Source organism: Halichoerus grypus, chromosome 9 (genome assembly GCF_964656455.1).
Source record: "Halichoerus grypus chromosome 9, mHalGry1.hap1.1, whole genome shotgun sequence".
NCBI classification, from domain to species: Eukaryota; Metazoa; Chordata; class Mammalia; order Carnivora; family Phocidae; genus Halichoerus; species Halichoerus grypus.
The window spans coordinates 82,970,692-82,993,183 of record NC_135720.1 but is presented as its reverse complement, the minus strand read 5'-3'; the positions used below and the strand labels follow the sequence as shown (position 1 = coordinate 82,993,183).

Sequence of the window (22,492 nt, the reverse complement as noted above, 5' to 3'; positions counted from 1 at the left end):
CGTACAGGCTGGATATAATATAATTCTTCCAGCAAATGGCACCGTGTGTGTGTGTGTGTGTGTGTGTGTGTGTGCGTGCGTGTGTGTGTGTGTGTGTCCTAGGTCAAAACCAGAATTTAGAATTTATATCACTTATAATTTTTGAAGAGGTTCTTGCTGAAGACCAGTGGTTTGGAGATGCCTCTAGCTTGCCTCAAGGGACACAAATTCCTTGATTATGCAGCATTTGCTGTCAAATTGTGGAGTGAGCATTAGTGTGTATATTGAATGAAATTACCAAAAAGTGGTTGAGGAACAATGTTTTTACTATTCTAGGGACGTAGACTGATAGTAATTCAGTAGTGAATGATAATCTATTGATTTTGCATACACATAGTATTTATATTTATTTATAGGCTTTAATGTTTCACTGATTATATGATTCATGATTAAATTTAGCAAGTATATCTTCCCATTTTATTTTAATGCCTGGATTCTAAGACCTATTAAATAATATTTGTTTCTTATCCCTGATTGCTAATTTAACTTAAGTAAAATTGGGCTTTCTGTGACTTTGCTGTACTGTATAGCAAATTATGGCTTATATATTTCAAAGTTAGCTCCCCTATAATTTTTAATTTAGGGGTGGGAGCAGACACTTGAGTTTTGTAGGCATGGGACTATCTGAAATAGTTATTTCAAAATGGTATTTTCATTATATTAATCAGAAGTTAAGATTTCTTTTCTCAGTTCTTAGACTTTGGATTTTAATTCCTATCTATGAAAAGAAGGCCCTCGTTAAATATTAAAATGAGTTAAAATGTATAAAGTTTTTATCACATTATAACCAAAGCAATACTTATTAACTCATGTGTGTTGACCATGGTACTCAGTATAAAAAATACCCTACCTTGTCTCAAATTAAAAACTCATTCTTAGAACTTGAGTTGGTTTTAGTGTGCACACTGCATGTCTATTCAACATGAATGTCTATTCAAAAAACATATTTTTACCAAGTATTTTGTCTATGTGCTATGTTATAATAAAGTATATGAACACTTATTTAATTTTAATTAGTCCCAACATACCTCCTACTATAGAGGATAAACAAATAAAAGAGGGAAACAGTTTAAGAGGTATAGGAAATATCTGGTAAAGATGATTCTACTGATTTTTGGTCTATGAATTTTATAATTTCTTTGGATACCAACAATCTGCACTATATAAGAAGAATAATTTTCTTTGAGATGACAAGTAGCACAGTTATCTGTGAGTCAATCTTGGAATCAGTTTCAGTCCCATCTTTTATCACCATTCATTATAATGAGGTAAAAAATATGCTGTATATTTCTTCTGCAAATGGAAAAGAAGTCCAAATTGTCTAATACTTAAATGCTTTGGTGTAGATAATCTTTCCTTTACTACCTACACATTAGATACACATTCCACTTGGTCAAGTGTAATTATCATGTAAATTGTTAGATATTTATTGTGTGAAATCAGAATTATGTTTTTCTCTTTACAGTTTTAATATATTCATGCGCAGTCATGCATCTGTATGATTTAGAAAGCATTTTTGTTCAAATGACTTTGGTCTTATTGGAATCCATTGTGCTTTGACATTAAATATCACAAGATACAAAATTTTAAATCATAGAATGCATGTTTACACATTGTTACATTCTCTAATTATAATGGCCTGGGTTAGGAAAAGCTAGTTTTCTTTACAGAAGGCCCAGGAGTCCTTTAGCTGACTTTTATTCGTACAGTGAAAGTTGTGTGCTTATTCATTAGGTTTAATTAACTACTTTTTCATAAGGGATAGGATAAATGTCTGTTTTTAAAGTCTTAACAAAAAAAATACTCAAAATTATAATACTTCATTGAACTTTGGCTGTTTATGAACTTGAGCCATTTCAGTAGACTCAAGCATCTGATATATTCCCTGGATCTAAATTAATAATAATAGTAAATTTGTTCCTTTTATATAGTTATACTGAATATTAGAACCAAAATGGTTTTATATTAAGTCCATAAGAAAATACCCTGAATTTATCATTTTGTAGCCATGCTACTTGGAAATCAATCTCTTTAATGACCTGTTAGAAAAATAATAAAAGGAAAATGATTTATATTAATGAAATACTAGATTCTGAATATTTTAGGAGAAAGTTTTATTGAGTGTTGCTTAGTCCATTAATTATAGAGAAATGTGACTTATAAAGACAAATTACAGTGCTTAAAAAGTCAATAATATCTTTAAAATTTAGTAATTATGTGGAAAGAAGAAAAATAAGTTTAAAGCTACATATTTATATTTTAGAATTTATTTTTCCTAAGTCTTTAAGCAAAAATGTTATATTTTAATGGGTGATAATGAAATTTGTGGTAAGAAAACTGTTAGAAACTGTTCAGAATGAGAAGGAAGTGTAATTGTATACTAAAATATACACAAATGTAATTGTATACTAAAATATTGAATGCCCTCTTAATTTACATTTAGTAGCAATTTCTAGTAGATATCAACAATACTGTGTATGACCAAAATTATCCCCTCTTAAACCAATTAAATTAGACTCTCCATTTAAGATTATTATTATACAAGGCTTATAGATGGTAGGATACCATTACTTGAAGGCATTGTTTTTATAATAAAGCGTGCTCAGTATCATCACCAAAATGTACCAGAAACATCAGCTTTTGGTCCTTTGTATATAAAGAGCACTTTTGGCACAGGGAATATTCATCAGATATGTATAACCAGATTTACTTAGGACAAGGAGAGTGAAACACAGGGTTGAACCTCACCGTACAAGGAATTGGTGCATGAGCCAGAGAATGATCCCAACAAGAAGTATAGTTTTTAAGATCTAAGTTACTGAAGAATACAAAATACTTCCCTTGAAGTCTTTAAAATGGGATGGATTTTGTCATTTTTTTAACTCAGACTTTTCAGAGCAGCTCAGCTTTCAACTTCATGACTAATTTTCTTCTTTAAGCCCCACAAATCCCAGCGATTCTGTGAATTTGTCACAGTATTTCAGAATGAGTCAGCATTTAAGAAGTCATCAGACTTTCTTACTCCTACATATATGAAATTTTAGGGAAAAAGCTTTATGAATTGTTATAATCTTTTGAAAGATATTTGTAGTTACTACTTAAAAGTACTTACAATTTTATTTTATGATACATAGTTTTTCTTTCAAGAGGAGCGGTGTCATAATACTAAGGACAAAGCAACTTTAAAAATGGGTATGTGGGCAGGGGATGGGCAAAATGAGTGAAGCAGAGTGGGAGATACAGGCTTCCAGTTATGGAATGAATAAGTCATGGGTATTAGAGGTACTCATAGGGAATATAATCAATAATATTATAATAGTGTTGTATGGTGACCAATGGCAGCTACACTTGTGGTGAGCACAGCATAACATACAGAGATGTTGAATCACTATGTTGTATGTGTAAAACTAATGTTAACATTGCCTGTCAGCTCTAGTCAAAGAAAAAAATTAATAAAAAATACATGAAGTTTTACAAACAGTAAAAATAAAGGGGGAAAAAAACTGTCCTTTTACAACTTTCCTTATATTCCATTAACTGAGGTGGCCCAGAAGAAGAGTAGAAATCTATAATCTTTGGCACCAAGCCATCTATACATTTTAAAGTATGTGATTTTGAAAGAGATATGGACTCTGTCTGAAACAGAAACAGAATATAGTTTCTGCTAATGCAGTTTCTCACATTCATCCCTTCCCAGAATATACTATCATGTACATGACGTATTTGAAGAACATTTTAGTATTTATTGCACTATATATAACATTTTCCTTCAGCTTTTCTAAGATATTATTTAAAAGGGAAGCAACTACTAAGAAACTTAGGTGTATGGATTTTTTATGAGTACAGATTTTAAACATTTTTACATTTCCTATCACATTTCTTTTATGGTGCCTGAATCGGCCATGCCTGTATTCTACATACAATTCTTTGCTTACGACCTTCACAGATACCAGCCAAATGCATTTTTCCAACACTCAGCTAGATAGCTCACAGTTAGTTGGCATGCTTGACTCACTTTCTTAATATTTTTCTCTTTCAAGATCCATCAGGAGAAAAATTTTCATTGATCTAATCTAATATTTAAAATGTAAAAGGTCATTTATTCTCACGTTCACCCATGCTGGCCTTTCTGCTATGCAAATACTAAAAGCACTACTGCTTTCCATTAATTTTTTTCTTTTTTTCTCAGGTGCTTTCTTTAGTATTTTATTTTTAAGCCAAAAAAATCAAAATTAAAGGTTCATAAATTCATGCTTACAAAATTAGGATTTTTAAAGTTTTTTAAAGTCTTTTTTATGGCTTTAGTAAAATTAAATTTTTTGTTCGTTGTATTGTACTATTGCTCAGAGTTTTTTTTTTTTCAAGATTTTATTTTTTGACAGAGAGAGACACAGTGAGAGAGGGAACACAAGCAGGGGGAGTGGGAGAGGGAGAAGCAGGCTTCCCGTGGAGCAGGGAACCCGATGCGGGGCTCGATCCCAGGACTCTGGGATCATGACCTGAGCCGAAGGCAGACGCCTAACCGACTGAGCCACCCAGGCGCCCCGCTCAGAGTTATTCTTGATACTTAATTTATTCAGCACTGTGTGCTAAAATGTATGCCCTATTGTCAGCTGATGAGGGAAGAGGATAGAGACCAGAGATTGATTTTGAAAGGCTATGATATAGTTATATATCATATATCATATATAGATAGATGATAGATGATAGATAGATAGATACAGATATAGAAGAGGAGAAAGAGAGACACTTAAGTTTTAATATTTATTTCAGTTCAATGAATACAATTTTTGCAAGTATCACTAGATGGCAGGCTGTGGCTTGGTATGGTTAGTCTTTTGAGGGAAGGTGGAGTGGGTTAATCCAGTTCTTTCAGTACTTTTTATGTGTGTTTCTAGACTGATTTATGAGAATAAAAAGTAGTATGTAGTATTAAGTGCATTTGTAACACACATTCATTCCAAGGATTCAGGTCACACCCTTTGCAATACAAGGGTGTATCATTCTGGGATGTACACACTCAAGATTATGATATTCATAACCCTTTACTTTATAGACTGAAGAAGTCATACTTAAAATGATGTATTCTCCACTTTAAATCATTGCACTTTTCGTTTTTTTCCTGTGGTGCAGGTGATTTGGATTATTACTGGTTGGATCCTGCCACGTGGCATAGCCGGGAAACATCGCCTATTAGTTCGGTAAGCTTTCTGGGAAGTGAAAGTTTGGAGCTTAGGGACGATATGTGCTGTTCATTGTCCTATGTTTGATATGTGATAGATGGCAATCTTATTCGATTTCATTATACATTTTAAGAGAGAAAATACTCATTTCATTTAAGGCAGTGCAATTTAGAAGAGAAGTAAAAAGCACTTATTAAATGATGACTACATATAAATGATATTATTTGGTTAATGATATCAACATTAACAACTCAAAATACAGAATCAATTTTCTTTATATAAGCAGATATAGTTTAAATTTCAATTTATTTCAGAACAATTTTTTAGAGATTTTCTTAGTTCCTGACTACTTTTAGAACTATTTAGTTTAAGAGTCTACTACAAATAAAATGTAGCTGTCGATGCAAATTGTTGTAAGCCTAGGGTAGAACCCACCAGAATAAAGAATCCCCTCTAGAGTGTCTTTAACTGAGGAAATCACATCATGCTACAACCAATAACTATGTGTTTATAGGAAAGAAAACATCTTTTTTTAACTTTATTCATGTTCTAATAGCATCCTGTAACGTGGCAACCATCTAAAGAGGGGGACCGATTAATTGGACGTGTTATTCTTAACAAGAGAACAACCATGCCCAAAGAATCAGGTGCATTACTGGGTCTGAAAGTAAGTACGCTGGTTTAAAGTGTTTCTTAAGGCTGAATTACAGTATGGGTTGCATTCAACAAAGTTTCTGACAATGATTTTGAAATATCTTCCTTTCTTCTCTGAAATAAAGTCCTCCTAGTGAATATATCTTGTTAATATATTGATATCTTATGGTAGATCTAGTGTTTTTATCTGGGTTAATATTTTAAAATCATTTTATTAATATGGCATACAGGTGTGTTAGGAAACTGCCATAAAAAAGAGGAAAATAAAGAATTTTTATCTGAGTATAAAGTTCAAGGATGATTTTTACATTTAAAAGTTTTAATGTATGGTAGTAAAATTAGATAATGTGAACTGCATAATTTTATTGTATCTTGACAAGCAACATAAAACATCATTAAAGAGATTGTTTCCTAAGTACAATAGAACTTATGGTAATACCAAAAGAGTAAAATGTATCTTTTAAAAATATTAACTGACTTCCAACAGATATAATGAAAAACTAATTAATTGCAAAAGCTTATGTTTTATTATAGGAAAAAATATACATACACATTTTTTTTTTTTTTTTTTAAGATTTTATTTATTTATTTGACAGAGAGAGACACAGCAAGAGAGGGAACACAAGCAGGGGGAGTGGGAGAGGGAGAAGCAGGCTTCCTGCCGAGCAGGGAGCCCGATGCGGGGCTCGATCCCAGGACCCTGGGATCATGACCTGAGCCGAAGGCAGACGCTTAACGACTGAGCCACCCAGGCGCCCCTATACATATTTTGTTTTATTGTGTGTGCATGTGTGTGTTAAATCACATGGTTTTATTTGCTTTCAGAAACTTAGAGAAGCATCCAAAGATGGGCTTTAAAACTATTTACCAAGATATTGTATTATATTTGTGTGATAGTTTGACCTCCTCAAAACCATTGACTGTTAATCCCACTAAAACCTCTCTTCAGTTAATGCACTTAATAATATCACCTTATTGGTTATTGCCATTAATTTCTCTTGCTATGAGATAATTCTGATCACCTCCACTAATGGGCATGTCCTAAAGAATTGTGGATCAACTTCAAGCTTTGAGAATATGCCTTGTACTTTTAATTATACATACTAAGCACCTGCATTGGGAGAAATTAAACTTAGAAACTTTCAGATGTATTTAATTTTAGTTACAATGGAAAAACCAGGTAAAAGTGTTAAATATTCAGTAATATAACTCACACTTCAAGAGTTAGATTAAAATACATATATTTTTCAGATGAAATCATTCAGATGATCAGTGGCAAGGATAAACTTAGACTATTACTCATTGTACCATAATAAATTGCTTCCCCAAAGTAGCCTATTCTTGGTCTGAATCCACAGTCTTTATGTCTTAGACTTATATTCTACTAAAGTTATACACAAGAAATAACTGATGTAACAATGGGGCATTATGTGCATATAGAACTATAATTCAAATGGTAGGTATGAATTTTGAGGATAAAGAAAAATGAAACCTAATGTAAACTGTGTCACACACTTCTGTAGGGAAGTAGGGAAGACCTAGCACTTGTTTTGTAAGGATATACATTACTCATGGTCCCCCTGCATTGTTAGGTCAGTATAAGTAATCAGTACATGAACTTCGTTAGGACACATGGTCATCTCAAATATAATGAGATGTTTTCTTTTTAAAACTACACTGCTGGAGGGGGGTGGGGGGATGGGTTAGCCTGGTGATGGGTATTAAGGAGGGCACGTATTGAATGGAAGCACTGGGTGTTATACACAAACAATAAATCATGGAACACTACATCAAAAACTAATAATGTAATATATGGTGACTAACATAACATAATAAAATAAAATTAAAAAAAAAAAAACTACACTGCCATTCCATGGGGTGCCTGGGCAGCTCAATTGGTTAAGTGTCTGACTATTTTCGCTTTTTGGTTTTTTTGTTTTTAAGATTTTTTTTTATTTATTTGAGAGAGAGAGGAAGAACAGGGGGAGGGGCAGAGGCAGGGGCAGGGGCAGAGGGAGAAGTAGACTCCCGCTGAGCAGGGAGCCTGCCACAGCTTGATCCCAGGACCCATCCCAAGACCCATCCCAGGATCCATCCCAGGACCCCGGGATCCCAATCTGAGCCCAAGGCAGCCGCTTAACCAACTGAGCCACCCAGGTGCCCCAAATGTCTGACTCTTGATCTAAGTTCAGGTCTTGATCTCAGGATCGTGAGTTCAAGCCCTGTGTTGGGGGCCTACTAAAAGCAACAACAACAACAACAACATACTGCTCCTCATTTAGTCAAAAATATATTTCAGGGGGCGCCTGGGTGGCTCAGTCATTAAGTGTCTGCCTTCGGCTCAGGTCGTTATCCCGGGGTCCTGGGATCGAGCCCCGCATCAGGCTCCCTGCTCGGCGGGAAGCCTGCTTCTCCCTCTCCCACTCCCCCTGCTTGTGTTCCCTCTCTCGCTGTGTCTCTCTCTGTCAAAAAATAAATAAAATCTTTAAAAATATATATATATATTTCAGTTTATTAATATACCTACACTCAATCCTAAATACATTGTAAAAGATTGTAGGAGTAATTCCTCAAAGTAATAAACTTATGTTTTGATATGAGTCTTGGGAACTTATAAATTTATTATTATCCAGGTTGTTGGAGGGAAAATGACTGACTTAGGACGCCTTGGTGCCTTCATCACCAAAGTAAAGAAGGGTAGCCTTGCAGATGTAGTTGGACACTTAAGAGCAGGTAAAGTTTCTTTTTAACATTTAAACAGTGTGTACTCTTTGCATGAATTGGTGGTTTTCAATTTGGGGTAAGTTATATATAAGTCAGTTAAATAACTAATTTTAGTGCATGAATAAAGACTTTTCCCTGGTGTGGGTATTTACTGATTGCAGTAATAGGCAATGATACATCAGTAGCCGTTTAGAGAGAGTAAGTTTAGGAATCTTTTTTTATTTGTGTAAAAATAAATAGATACAAATGCTGCAGGATTCCTAGTTTATGTAGATGGCTTCATAATGTTGCTACAAAAATCCAAAACAATTTAGTCTCATAGAAAAAATAATATCACTAATTCTTTAGTTATACTTCTTTATATTTTAAGGTGTTATAATTACTAAAGTTTTTCACAATGGTCCCAAAACACTTATCAGTAGTAGTTTTTAGTAAAATACAACCATAATCACATTTCTTACACAGATGATGTAATAAAATATTTGTTAATTTAATTGTGGCATGTATTGTACTCATGCAGATGTGCTACTTCTTGGTATTTGGAAATTTACCTAATGTTGCTCTGTAACCTTAACATGATACAATAAAATCATTTAATATGTTCAGATATACCATATTCAGTAGCAACATACTTTAAAATCTATTCTTGTTAAATTGTTTACTCTTCATTTTAGTTAAAATCATATTAACGTATTTTTTCTGGTTTACTTCACAGTTTAGTAGAAATCTTTTGGTTGGAGTATCTGCTTATGCATTTGAAAGACAATTACAATGAAAACAGAGAAAGCTGGACTGTAGAATTGAGGATTAATAACCCATAGCGCATAGAAAGAGAATATTTCTAGGCTGTTTTCAGTTTTTAAACCTTAAGATTGTAATTACTGAGACTTTTAGAAAAGTGTTCTATAACTGTTAAAGACATTTTTGTTGTAATTGACTACCAGAGTATCAGTTCAAAATCATTTAGGTTTTTTCTTTGATAGAGACTTCCTACGCAGGTGTTGTATAGGGAGAAAATCCAAATCAGAGATTTTTCTCCATCTGTAATACATACAGCTTTGAAAATGTATAGGGGTACAGTACACTGTTGTTTACTATCAGGGACTAGTTATAAGAAAATAACTCAATCAGAAGTGACTGTGTCAATAAACTGAGTCTTTGCTTGTTCAAAGACTAAAAAATCAGCCTTAGAAAGTTTGTGAATCCCTTAAAAAAAAATATAAGAATCCCTTGAATCATGTAATGCTCTAATGTAACTATAGGAATCTGAATTTGCAGATCAGTTTATAAACATAATGGCTTTTGATTTTGTCTTTGTATTTTAATACAAGATTATGTAAGAGAGTCCGTGAAGGGGTTTTTCTGTATAAATAACCGTTAGTGATAAATTTCACTTATTTATCACCCTTAATGTGCCTAGAGCCTGAGAAACTTAAATCTAAAATCTTAAAAGCTCAGCTTAAATAAGTATAAAACATACAACTGGACTTTTCACTTCAAGCAATTGATGCATTTGAAAAAAGTATTTTAATAAATTTGATCATATATTCTGTTTGATATACATTATAATTTAGGGATGATCTTCCTTCTGTTTGCATATAAGCATCATTGGCCTATACAGTGCTGTGTTTACTAGCGTGACCTTTGTCCAGCATTTGCACTGTTGCTTTAATCTTGCCATAGCTTTCTCTACTGCTTCTTCCCCTTAAGTCCATGCACTGTGCCACTACTTGGCTTAATTATCAAAAACACAAAGCTGACACTGACATGCTCCTTATTAAAGCCCCTCCCTGTCTCCCCATCATCATCTGCTTACATCAAAGCTCTGTAGCTCTGTCCTCTGCTAACTGTTCCAGCCACTTCCATTACCATTCACCTTACCTTCTGCCATGGCAGTCTGCCTACAGGTCGCTGGCAAGCTGTCCATCTCTAAGACCTGGTCCATGCCTCTTGTCTACCTGTTTGCTTCTCTGCTCTCTGCTCTCTGCTCTGCGTGTTGAAGTCCTTTCCATCCTTCAAAACACATCTACAGTTGCCTTAATTCTAAAGTGTTTCCTGATGTCTCACCTGGAACAGTAACTAATTACTCTCTCCCTAGCACTTACCTGGCTGTACTTCTGTTCCTCAGATGAACTCCTATCATTGCATATAGCACTTTAGTAAAGACAGTCATTCCTCTATTTCTCCCCCACCAAATGTAAGGACAGAGGAAATCTCCTTTTCATCTTTGCATCATCATAATCTACATCCCTGCCTGAAGAGATTATCCACATAAAAATAAATATTGTTAAAAAAAACCACCTTCTAGTTTAGGAGGTATTGATTTGTAAATAAACACATGTATTAAGTTAATATGGTATTAAAAGTTATGCTTTCAGGTTGCTGTCTATAAAGAGAATTTTATAATTCAGAGCTTTTGCAAAATGTTGACTGCAACTCATTACTGGGTAGTTACATTAATTTAATGGTTTGTATCCATTTTAAAAAAATGAACTAGAACATGATAGAGTAAGAGATATCAGGGTAAGTATTGTTTCAGAAAATATTTTTTCGTATACACACATACATATATATATATACTCACATGATGTAAACTTCATTTCTTTTCTTGGTCAAACACATTTAAAAGACTGAATATATTTTAAATTTATAATTATATTTTATTTCCTTTTTTAACAGCGAAATACATTCATTGCCTATTTAAAAAACCTTGCTGGGTAACTTCTTAGGTCAAACTTTTAGAAGTCATTTAACTGTTGATACTAACCATGCTCTTACAAACCAAAGCAGCATCATATGCTTTTCAAATATTTATTTTTTATTTTTGAGTAAGCCAACATTTGGGAAAAAATACTTTAAAATAGTTCTAGCAAAACAACTTTTTTCTACTTCCTTTTGCAGACCTACGTAAAAAACAAAGATTTCATGCTTACAATTAGCTTTCATATGTATAATGGTCATACTGATTCATCAGTTCAACATATATTTACTTAGCTACTAAAATGTTACAGGCACTGGGAATAACAAAATGAGCAGAAACAAAATAAATTAAGACACCTCAAAGTATCCTTGAGGTTGGGATATTTCAGCAGAGCCTACCATTGTGAATTGAAGGGTACTGTGCAGAGAACCATTTGGGATCTAAAACTGCTCTAAATATTCATGAAAAATAATTTTTCCCAAATGATCTATGGTAAAATATCCAGTTAAAATATCAACAATAAGTATTAGCTCATGTATTTTAACATCATATTACTCTCCTTGATTAATCTTAGAATATTTAACAAATTAATGAGTACTCTATTAATTTTTTATTATAAAAATATTTCCTAATTTTACTTTAATGCTCACAATATATATTATGTATAGAATGTGTGTGTTATGAACATCTGGAAGTGGGTTAACTGTCATGCAACGGTTCTACATCTGCTTGCTTCGTAACTTTGCCATAGCTACCTGCGTTGCCCTATGGGTATGAACTCAAATCCTTTCATGCATTTTTATTCTGTTGTGTGTTTGGTGAAGACAATGAAGCATGACTTATAATTGGAAAATTCATGCTAATAAATGTTAATTGCTATTTCAACCAAAAACAAAGCAGGATTTATGCAGAGTTCAATAAGGATCTTTCACATACAGAGCCGCCTGCATTTATTATATGGAGGACATGCTGCTAATTATTATTTTTTAATGTTTCCAAATAGGCTGTGCTAATTCCATCCCATAGCATGAGATTATTTTTTATATTATTTCTGGTATATTTCAAAAGATAAAGGTAGTTTTGTATTGTACTGTTTCCTGTGACCAGTAATATTCTATGGGGGAAAGAAAAAGAAAAAAAAAAAAGGAAAGAAAGAAAAGAAAAAAAAGTGTTTAGATAGAAGAACCATTGAGCTGACATTATATGTCAGTTAATTTGCTTTTGAGAGCAGGGCCTAGACAATTAAACTATTTGTATATGTTTTGCATTTCTTTGTTAAAAAAGAGAAAAGATAAGAAAAACAAACAGAATATATAAGGTAAAAAAATACCCTTTTTTTTAAATTCAAGGGGATGAAGTTCTAGAATGGAATGGTAAACCCCTGCCGGGAGCTACAAATGAAGAAGTTTACAACATTATTTTAGAATCAAAATCAGAACCTCAAGTTGAAATTATTGTTTCAAGGCCTATTGGGTAAGGCTAAAAAAACTTACTTCTTAAGTTTAGTAAATTACATGTATTAGCAGGGTTTTAAAAAGAAGTTTATACATTCATACAGTACATGTTAACATGGATAGTTTTTTCTTCAAATATGGGCATACATTTTAGATTTTTTTAAATTTCTTCATTTTTTAAACTTGAATACTGAATTTTCTTCACTACATTTTAGAAGCTCCACAGTTTAACACTTGTAATATCAAAAAATATTGATATGTATTTTTCAGACGTGAAATATAAACTAAAAATATTTTCTTTTAATGACAGAACTATTTACTTTTAGTAATTCTAATTTAACGAGTAGTATTTCTTTAAAGGGAGTCACTAACAAAGGTGTTTTTTTATGACATTTAAAATAGTAATTGTTTCATGCCTACATGAACTTTTTATTATTTTACTAAGAATGGAATATTTTTTCTATATTTTTACCAATGGGTGTGCCAACTTTCATTTAAAATCAAGCAAGTGTGAAATATTTCAACTTTATAGCTGGTCATAATAATTGGTATAATATTTTTTAAACTTCAATTTTTAGCATAATTTAATAATCTACAGCCAGTGGGATATTTTTTATACCTGTGCATAGAGTTCCCCACATCGTTAGCTTTTGCTGACTAATACACAAAGTCCAAATATTCTTTTTGCCAGTCTGTCATTTTTGGAAGACATTTTAAATTGTCTCATTATAGTTGGCTTGATATTTAAATATATTTTTGGAAATAATTCCCTTTTTATCCCCTATTCTCTAAAATATTATAGAGCCATTAGTTCAAGACTTTTTATGTTGAAAAAATAGTAGCCTTAAATTTTTGTTGTCCTCATGTGTATCTGTCAATGCAAAACATACAAGAAAATATAATTATCCTGATTTTCAAAGGGCTGAAAATGTATTATCATATATTTCAAAGAATAATATTAATATATATAAACTCTAAAATAAAAGCAAGATTATAAACAATTTTAAGTGGTGATTATTAAGAGTAAACATTGAAGACATTTGCAAAAGTATTGTACATTTCCATGCAGATTTTTTTAAAATAGCAACACTATATAATTCATGCTAGTTTTACATGACATGTGTTCTAGTGCTGAGGTAAATATGAGACTGGAAAAGAGGTAAGTAAATTGGAAAATGAATCAAAAGTATAAAAAAAATTAAAATCAAGCATTGTACACATTGCCAAATACTTTCAGATATGTAGAGGTTTAAAAGTAATCAGCTAAAATATTGATTTATGGTAACTTTAAAAAAAACTAACAGACAATTAAAGTGGACTGGAATAACATTTTCATTATTTTTACTTCTGTATGAAAATAATTTAAAAAGTAATAATCCGCATAGACAAACCGTAAATTCTCATGGATTATGGAATTCAGAGAAATATGGAATGGGAAGATTATATTTAAATAAAAATCAAATCTGGCATCAACTTGCCAGTTAATAGAGAAATTATTAGAATCCTAGAAGAATAATTCTAGCTATATTTAATATTATGTTTAATGTAGTTCTATGGCTCATTTAAAGCAGAAAGCAATATGTATTCATAGTTTAGTGGTATAGTAATTCCATGAATCATTCCAAATATAACTTATATGCACTTTGATCAGTATGGTCTAAGAAATATAAGCCATCTTGAGGTATTGACCAATTTTACCAACCTACCAAATATAATATTCTTGGTATTTATGCTTATAGTTGGTGTCAGATCTATTCTATCACCTTACTTGTGAGTGGAATGAGTAGAACTAATTAAGAAGACTTGTTTATAAACGTGGAAATTTATGCCTAAAAATATTACTGAAGCAATTAACATTAATATATTTTGATTCAAAGTCACCTTAAAAATTTTTTTTACAACTTCTCCATCTTTCTTTCCCAGACACATAAAATCCAAAGCTTGTGCCTGGTTTTAGAGTTCCAAATTCTAATTTCCATAATTGACTTTGAGGCTGATTTTCAAAGTTGTACTATCTAAAAAATTATTGCTTCTAGATTTTCTAAAAATCTACTTTTATTTGCCTAGATAAATTTAGAAGAAGGTAACAGGAGATAAATAGTTGGTTTCTTGAGTCTTAGGTATTGAAGATTAGTCTCTTAATTATGAAATACTTATTTTATACCAATCATTATTCAAAAATTTGTAATAAAATATATTTATAAAGTACACAACACAGGATGTATTATCTTTGTAAGAAGTATAATATTATAGGTGGTTATGAAAATTACTCAAAAAAAGTGAAAATGAGGAGTCAGGAAAATAATCAGAGAAAACTGTTTTTGTTTCTGTTCTCCACCCCCCAAAAGTGCAAAGAAAAGTCAAAGTGAAGTTAGGTCACAGGTAAGTGGTTAGAAATTCTTAAGTAATGCTCTAGCATTATTCTAATAATTCTGTTGGTCCTAGCTAACTCCAGTCTGCTTTAATATGTCATGTTAATACTTGTGTATTGTTAATCTCCTTAAATTGATACTAAACTATCTTTGAAAAACCAGAGGTAAAGTAGTTCTATGTAGTACGCTTCCCAAATCAAACTGGTCCAGGGTTCTTAAGGTCACAGTGGATAATGGATTAAGCTGAGGTTATAGTAAACATTTATTCAGAGTAATTTGTGAGTGTGACAGGAATGGGTGTTCTCACGAGTCACTTTCTAATCATACAGTAAATGGCCATATATTTAGTTAACTTCAGTATAGAGATATAAATCTCTATATAGGGTTATATATGTGTATATGAATTATATATTCACATATATAAAATATTTTAGCTTTTTTGTTGCAAGCTTGAACCATTTTTAATTTCCAAAGCAATTCATCCTTTTCATTTTATTAACTTTGCCCATGATATTCACCATATTATTTTATTATCAAGAAATGTTTTCATCCCTTTCATTCAGTAAACTCTTTCAGATGTGTTTGTAAAGCATATTACTGATTTGTAAAATATGTGTCATTTTGATTTTCTAGAATTGAAATAAAATATTACCTTTAACATTTTTTAATTTCCAAAACCTGCTGTTTTGGTAGTAAAAATATTGTGGTAATTTTAGCCACAATATTAGTCTGATTGTTGTCATGTTGGAGTGTTTTGCTGTTAAATATATAAAAACTTATTTTTACTGCAGTTTGTGTGTGTGTGTGCGTGCGTGTGTGTGGTGTTTGACATTCATGCACATTAGTAATTGCCTTGATAGTAACTCCTGTCCATTTCCACACCTGTAAAGACCCAAAAGGATTGTTCACACCACTGAAATAAAATGTGGTTGTGATTGCCTCAGGCAAGGTAATTTAGCTAATGGGATTTTCACCATACCCTATTTCTTTTAGTGACATTCCACGGATTCCTGAGAGCTCCCATCCTCCACTGGAGTCCAGTGAGTATAAGATTTATTTGTTATTATAATATGTATTGAATGAAATTGAAGAATAAAGATTTACCATTTGCTTTAGTTATTTGATATAAATGAGTTGGTATTACTATACTAAGGTTATCTCCAATAATGTCAGAAGTAGGCAGCTATGACAATCATTGGAAACCCAAAGTTCTACTTTAAGATTTTTCTTTTTCTACTTTTTTTTTTTTTTTTGATGGCTATACAAAAATCTTAACTGGCAGTACCCTCTGCATCATAACAGGCAGGACCCTCACAGAGCTCAGTTAATATACCAGTACTAGTTATGTTTGCTGTACATAAAAATGTATTGTGATACTGGATTATTCAGTCTGATTGGTAATTAACTCATTAGTCTCCTGAGCTAGACTTCAAGTGAGGGAAACAAGCACATTAACAGATATTTTAAAAACAGCCTAACATAAACACAGGGTATTGTATGTAAGTGATGAATACTGAATTCTACTCCAGAAACCAATATTGCGCTGATGTTAACTACCTAAAATTTAAATTAAAATAATAATAACAGAATTTTAAAAAATAAAAATAATAAAAAAATTAAACAGTGTCTGGTATGATCGTGGAAATGAGTGCGTGGAGTAGAGGTGAAGTTCAGGGGGCATAAGGGGGTCAGGAGACAGTGAGGCTAGAGGGTTAAATTATCTACATAGCCATTAAAGACTCTCCAGGTGATAGAAGATGACAGTGTGTGCAATGAAGTCTAGACAGGTAATGAGGTTTTCAGTGAGAATGTGAAAGTGATGCAGATATTTACTCTGCAATGGATTGGCATTAATTTCACAATACCTTGGGCTTGATGATCAAGTGTTCTTAGGTAACCCATTTATGGAAATACAAAATACAAAGTGATTTAAGAGGAAAACAAGTGATCATGGTTATAAGGAGGTAGAAAATATGTGAATGGGATAGACAAGGAACTAAAGATCAGCTTAGTATATTGAATGCAGACCAACATGCATACCTGCTGGAGATGAGCCCATATTTGGTTTTGAGCTTTCTGATAACTAATACATAGAGGGAAATGGGACCGATTGCATAATTTATAGCTGATACTACTTAAAAATAAACTGTTATAATATTAAAAACAAACTGATTATTAGAAGCAACAGTGTTCTTGGACGAAGACCCAAGAAAAAAAATTATTCTAAGGATACTTGAAAAAAGAAGCACAGTAACAAAGAATTTTATAAAATTCTTTCTTGAAGTGTTTGGAGGACACAGAGTGATGCTATGTGGCTTAACTTAGACTTAATTTGTGTGTATAGAAAAAAATGTGTGGATGACATACCCTCAGGCAATGCTCCATAAGCATTTATCAATAAAGCTAAATTTTGAATGGCTGTGGGTTCAAGGTTATACTTGCTGGGGTAATAGCATTCCATGTATTGTGTCAGGGTATACTTTAATAGTAATCTGAGAAGAGAGAACTCTCATTTTAAAAAGAGGGGAGAAAAGCCACACTGAGTGGCTAAATGGAAAGCCAGCCTTCTCCATGTGAAGGTGAAGTGGGTCTCTTGAGACAACATTCTCAGACATTCAAGAGATTCATTTTTAAGATCAAAAATGCGATAGATGGGGGCAGGGGGTGCCTGGGTGGCTCAGTAGGTTAATCGTCTGACTCTTGGTTTCAGCTCAGGTCATGATCTCAGGGTCATGAGATCGAGCTCCATGTTGGGCTCCCCACTCAGTGGGGAGTCCGCTGGAGATTTTCTCCCTCTTCCTCTCCTTCTGCCCCTCCCCACCTCACTCCTGCACACACGCTCTCTCAAAATAAATAAATAAATCTTTAAAATAAAAACTGAGATAGATGGTAAATCTTATTTTAAAAGGAATGAATTCTAGGCTTAGATGTGGCTCATAAATTATATGTGAATTCATTTTAATTTCAGCAAGGACAGTTCATAATAGATAATTCTTTAGCCAAGATAATTAAAATAACAGGCACCATCTTTCTTATCACTAAAGCATGAAGCCTTTATCTACATGTAAGGTTATGCCAGAAACTAAACTGTACAAATACACCCCAGAAATACAGAAAACCAATATTAAATTGGAGCAAATAAATACAATATTTAATTATATCATTTTAAATCCTTTAAAATAGGCAAGTAACCGAAGAAGACAATATGATCATTTTCTCTATCCAATTAAAAGTAGGTTTACTTTTATTGATGGTATTGACTTATAGTTTTATACAAATAACAGGTGCATTTAACATTTCATAAAAAAATCTTTATTCTCACACACATTATAAATGTAATATAAATTAAACATAAATTTTTATATTTTAAAAATATAAATTATATAAAAAATAAATTAAAAATATAAACAAAAATTACTTAATTTTTTTTCTCATTTTAGGTTCAAGTTCCTTTGAATCTCAGAAGATGGAAAGGCCTTCTATTTCTGTTATTTCTCCAACAAGTCCTGGAGCTCTAAAAGATGCCCCACAAGTCTTGCCAGGACAACTTTCTGTATGTATTTTTCACACATGTTGGAATCATTAGTCTTTGCTCATTGTTCTGAGTCTGTCCTTAAAAATGAAGGTCATTTGTCCTTTAAATGTACCCCAAAATTTTAAGTCTTCCTTCAAATGTATGTCATATATTTAACACCATAATCTATTTCACAATTTTGCATGTATTTATTAAATTATTAGATTAGTCTTTATTCATATTTTTATCTGGAAATATTTGTTGAGTGCCTACAATGTACCCAGATGTTGTAAACATTCAATAATAAATGACAACATAAGTAAATAAAATACCCATTATGTTTTGTGTGCTATATAAAAGTTCCTAAGGTGAGTAGTTGGTTAGACATAATCAGCTCAGAAGGTCATGTTCCACTCACTTAACAACCTTATGAGCCTGGAGGAAAAAAAGAATTGTAAATACTCTTTTTAACTTCTTGAATCATTTGATGAAACACTTCATTTCTGATGTCATTCTGAAAAAGCTACAGTTTTTCTTACTGTTGCTTTATATATGACGTGGGGAAAGCCAGAGTAAAGAAACTATGGCAAACCATTATGAAATGCCACATCTATGTAGATTATGGTACAAGACAGGATATTTATATTCATAACTAAAAGAAAACTTGCTTCAAACTATTCTATAAACAGTTTACTTTTTCTCCTTTGGTAATGTGTGGATTTCTATAGTCTATTTTTGCTGCTCTTCTCTTGGCATTTAATTAAACAAAGAAGGTAACTGTAAGCTTGCTGTTATTTTTAAAACCATTCCTGTTTTTAACTTCTATTTTTAGTAAATTGAGTATCTTTGTATAGTCCTTTCTGTTTATTTTATCTGCCCTGCCCTGTGTGTGCGTGTGCGTGTGTGTGTGTGTGTGTGTGTGTGTGAATCTCTCATATACTCCACCAATATTTTAGGAGGGATAAAAACCTGTTTTGGTTTTATGAAAAACACATCTCTATTATTAATTGAGAACAGAGATATGGATTCATATGGATTCAGGTTTGAATCTTTAATCTGCCCTGTACTATGAAAGACCAATCATATGTTAAATTAGTTTATTTTTTTATAATGACTTTTAAATATGTTCAGTATATTCCCATTAGACAACTTTTGCTCTTAGTTCTTACTCAACCGTAGAACTAACTTTTAAATTAAAAAAAATAGTAATGTTAACATTGTTCACTGCCAGCACAAATACTATATTGACTGCTAAAGTTCTGGTTTTTAGGAGTTTGATGGTATTTCAGTGTGCCATTTCCCCATTTTTCTCTATTCAAACTACTATGAAATCTTAGTAGAAATATCCTTATTTGGCCTTCACTTAGTTGAGGGTATGTAATGTACCTTTCCTGCCTTCCTTGTCCTTTTCCCCTTCTCTCATGAAAATTTACCTGTAATAGGTTAATTATAAAAATTAAATGAGAAAAAAAAAATAGAAAACAGCAGTACCTGGTATAAAAGAGGCCCACAGTAAATATGTTTCCTGATCTCTACCAAATCACTTGTGTAAATTGCTTATTCATTAAACCTCATTTCAACACATATGGTACTACAAAATGCATTCAGCCACACTAAGATCATCAAGTCATTTATAATCACCAAACACTGGCACTTAGCACTTAAAGATGAGGATAATTATTTTAATACTCCCTTCTTCCCTTACTTTTTAATAAAATTTTTATCAGTTTTATTTTCATAACCTGATATGAGAGAGTATGACACTATAGCCTTGCCCGTTGTAAGTCATGTTTAAAATACATAAAGAGAAAAGTCAAGTTATAAGTGTTATGCTTTCCAGTTGGAATTCTTTTCAGAAATAATATTTATAATTGTATTGTAATTTAAAAGTTCTTCAAAAATAGTTTCAGTACTTTTTTTGTAGAATTATAATACCTCATGACTTTTACAAATAATTCCTTTCTTCATTGATCTTAGGTGAAGTTGTGGTATGATAAGGTGGGACACCAGCTGATTGTAAATGTTCTTCAAGCAACAGATTTACCGACTAGAGTAGATGGGCGTCCCAGGAATCCCTATGTGAAAATGTATTTTCTTCCAGATAGAAGGTAGTGAATAATTTTAGAAAAATATGCAAAAATTCTTACTAGTAGAAAAGGTACAATATCATCTCCTGGGATATAGTTTTATTTATTTTTAAAGCCTTATCAAGGTAAAATTGATATACCAAAAATTACATATAATTAACATGTACATTTTGATGAGTTTGAACATATGCATATGCACACCTGTGATATAATTTTAAAATATAATAAATCATTCTCTATGAGGGAATAAACTATGTTCTCCCAAAAAAAAAAATCCCACAAGCTTTCTATTTTTTAAAAAATAATGTACCAATTTAAAGTTTTTTCATTACCTTGTTTATACATCTATTAGTCTTGGATGGCTATACATCATTTAGAATGTACCTTTGTGTATGTATGCCTATTATCCTAACTACTGCTAACATTATAGTTAAAATTAGAATAGTGTTAAACACTGCAGTCTTTTTAGACTTATGTTAAAAGTTATGAATTAAAAATAGTAAAAAGAAAATCCCAGGAGCAGTATTACATGTCACTACAATAGATGGCAGCAGATACTTCATTTTGCTTTTTCATCTACAAGACATACTTATTTTTCTGTTGACATACTTATTTTTCAGTGATAAAAGCAAAAGGAGGACCAAAACAGTAAAGAAAGTCCTAGAACCAAAATGGAATCAAACATTTGTCTATTCACATGTACATCGTAGAGATTTTAGAGAACGGATGTTAGAAATAACTGTGTGGGATCAACCAAGAGTACAAGAAGAAGAGAGTGAATTTCTTGGAGAGGTAACGTATCTTGTAAAGATTCAAGCCAAATACTTACGGAAGTTTCTGTGATATGTACTAATTACGGTTGCTTTTATATTATGTTTTGGTCAAGACACTTGATTTAATTTAAGAACTGCCCTTTCAGATCCTCATAGAATTGGAGACAGCACTTTTAGATGATGAGCCACACTGGTATAAACTTCAGACACATGATGAATCCTCACTACCTCTGCCTCAGCCATCACCTTTCATGCCAAGGCGACACATTCATGGAGAAAGCTCTAGCAAAAAACTACAAAGTAGGTTAAAGTTATTTTTAATTAACCAGAATTAGTTATGTGGTCATGATCAAATTAGAGATTGACATTCAAGGTATTTTTCAAATGTTTATTAGAGATCAAAATATTGGGAAATTATTTATCTATATAAAGAGACTTGACAAAACTATTTTCTGCATTTCCCTAATGAAAGTAATATGTATAGTACAGTAGAGTGATTCCAGAGCTGAAAGTTTAAAAACTCTGAATTATCATTCTTTGCCCAGTACTGACTGAGTTGTTGATTGGTGTACTGATAGAGTAATTTTTTTTTATTATTAATGGGTTGTTACATATAAGGTTCTTGATAACTTTATAGTTGCTGGGTATTTTTAGTATTATTATTCATAAGAAACATTTTTAAAAACACATTGTAAAGTATGTTTGTTGTTACTTATCTGGTGATTGGAAAAAGAGTATTCTTTTCTGCATGTGTCCATTAAATTTTGAGTTATGACTAAATAATAAATCAACTGATACTTAGAAGCTTCTTTTTGGTAATCTAGAACCAAATTGTTTTCCTCTTTTAATTCAACATTTCATGTTAGTACCTCTCTGATCAATCATTTTCTCAAAGTTAATGTTTAATGCAATATAGTGGCTAATTTTGAAGGATAAACATAAATATTTTATCAAGAGCCGTGACGTCCTTTTTAGTAATATGAACTCAGTA

The 22,492-nt window shown here is 32.0% G+C and overlaps 1 protein-coding gene across 50 annotated transcripts in view; it reads left to right on the top strand.

Annotated features, from left to right (window-relative positions):
- The window catches only part of RIMS1 (regulating synaptic membrane exocytosis 1), a 490,044-nt gene that overhangs the window by 314,824 nt on the left and 152,728 nt on the right, over positions 1 to 22,492 (top strand). For all 50 annotated transcript variants that reach the window (XM_078055149.1, XM_078055110.1, XM_078055148.1 and 47 more), the window contains 9 exons: positions 5,173 to 5,240; positions 5,779 to 5,889; positions 8,510 to 8,609; positions 12,651 to 12,774; positions 16,121 to 16,167; positions 18,568 to 18,680; positions 20,619 to 20,749; positions 21,349 to 21,520; positions 21,648 to 21,801. In XM_078055149.1, the coding sequence (XP_077911275.1) occupies positions 5,173 to 5,240; positions 5,779 to 5,889; positions 8,510 to 8,609; positions 12,651 to 12,774; positions 16,121 to 16,167; positions 18,568 to 18,680; positions 20,619 to 20,749; positions 21,349 to 21,520; positions 21,648 to 21,801 (1,020 nt within the window). The remainder of the gene's footprint in view (positions 1 to 5,172; positions 5,241 to 5,778; positions 5,890 to 8,509; positions 8,610 to 12,650; positions 12,775 to 16,120; positions 16,168 to 18,567; positions 18,681 to 20,618; positions 20,750 to 21,348; positions 21,521 to 21,647; positions 21,802 to 22,492) is intronic.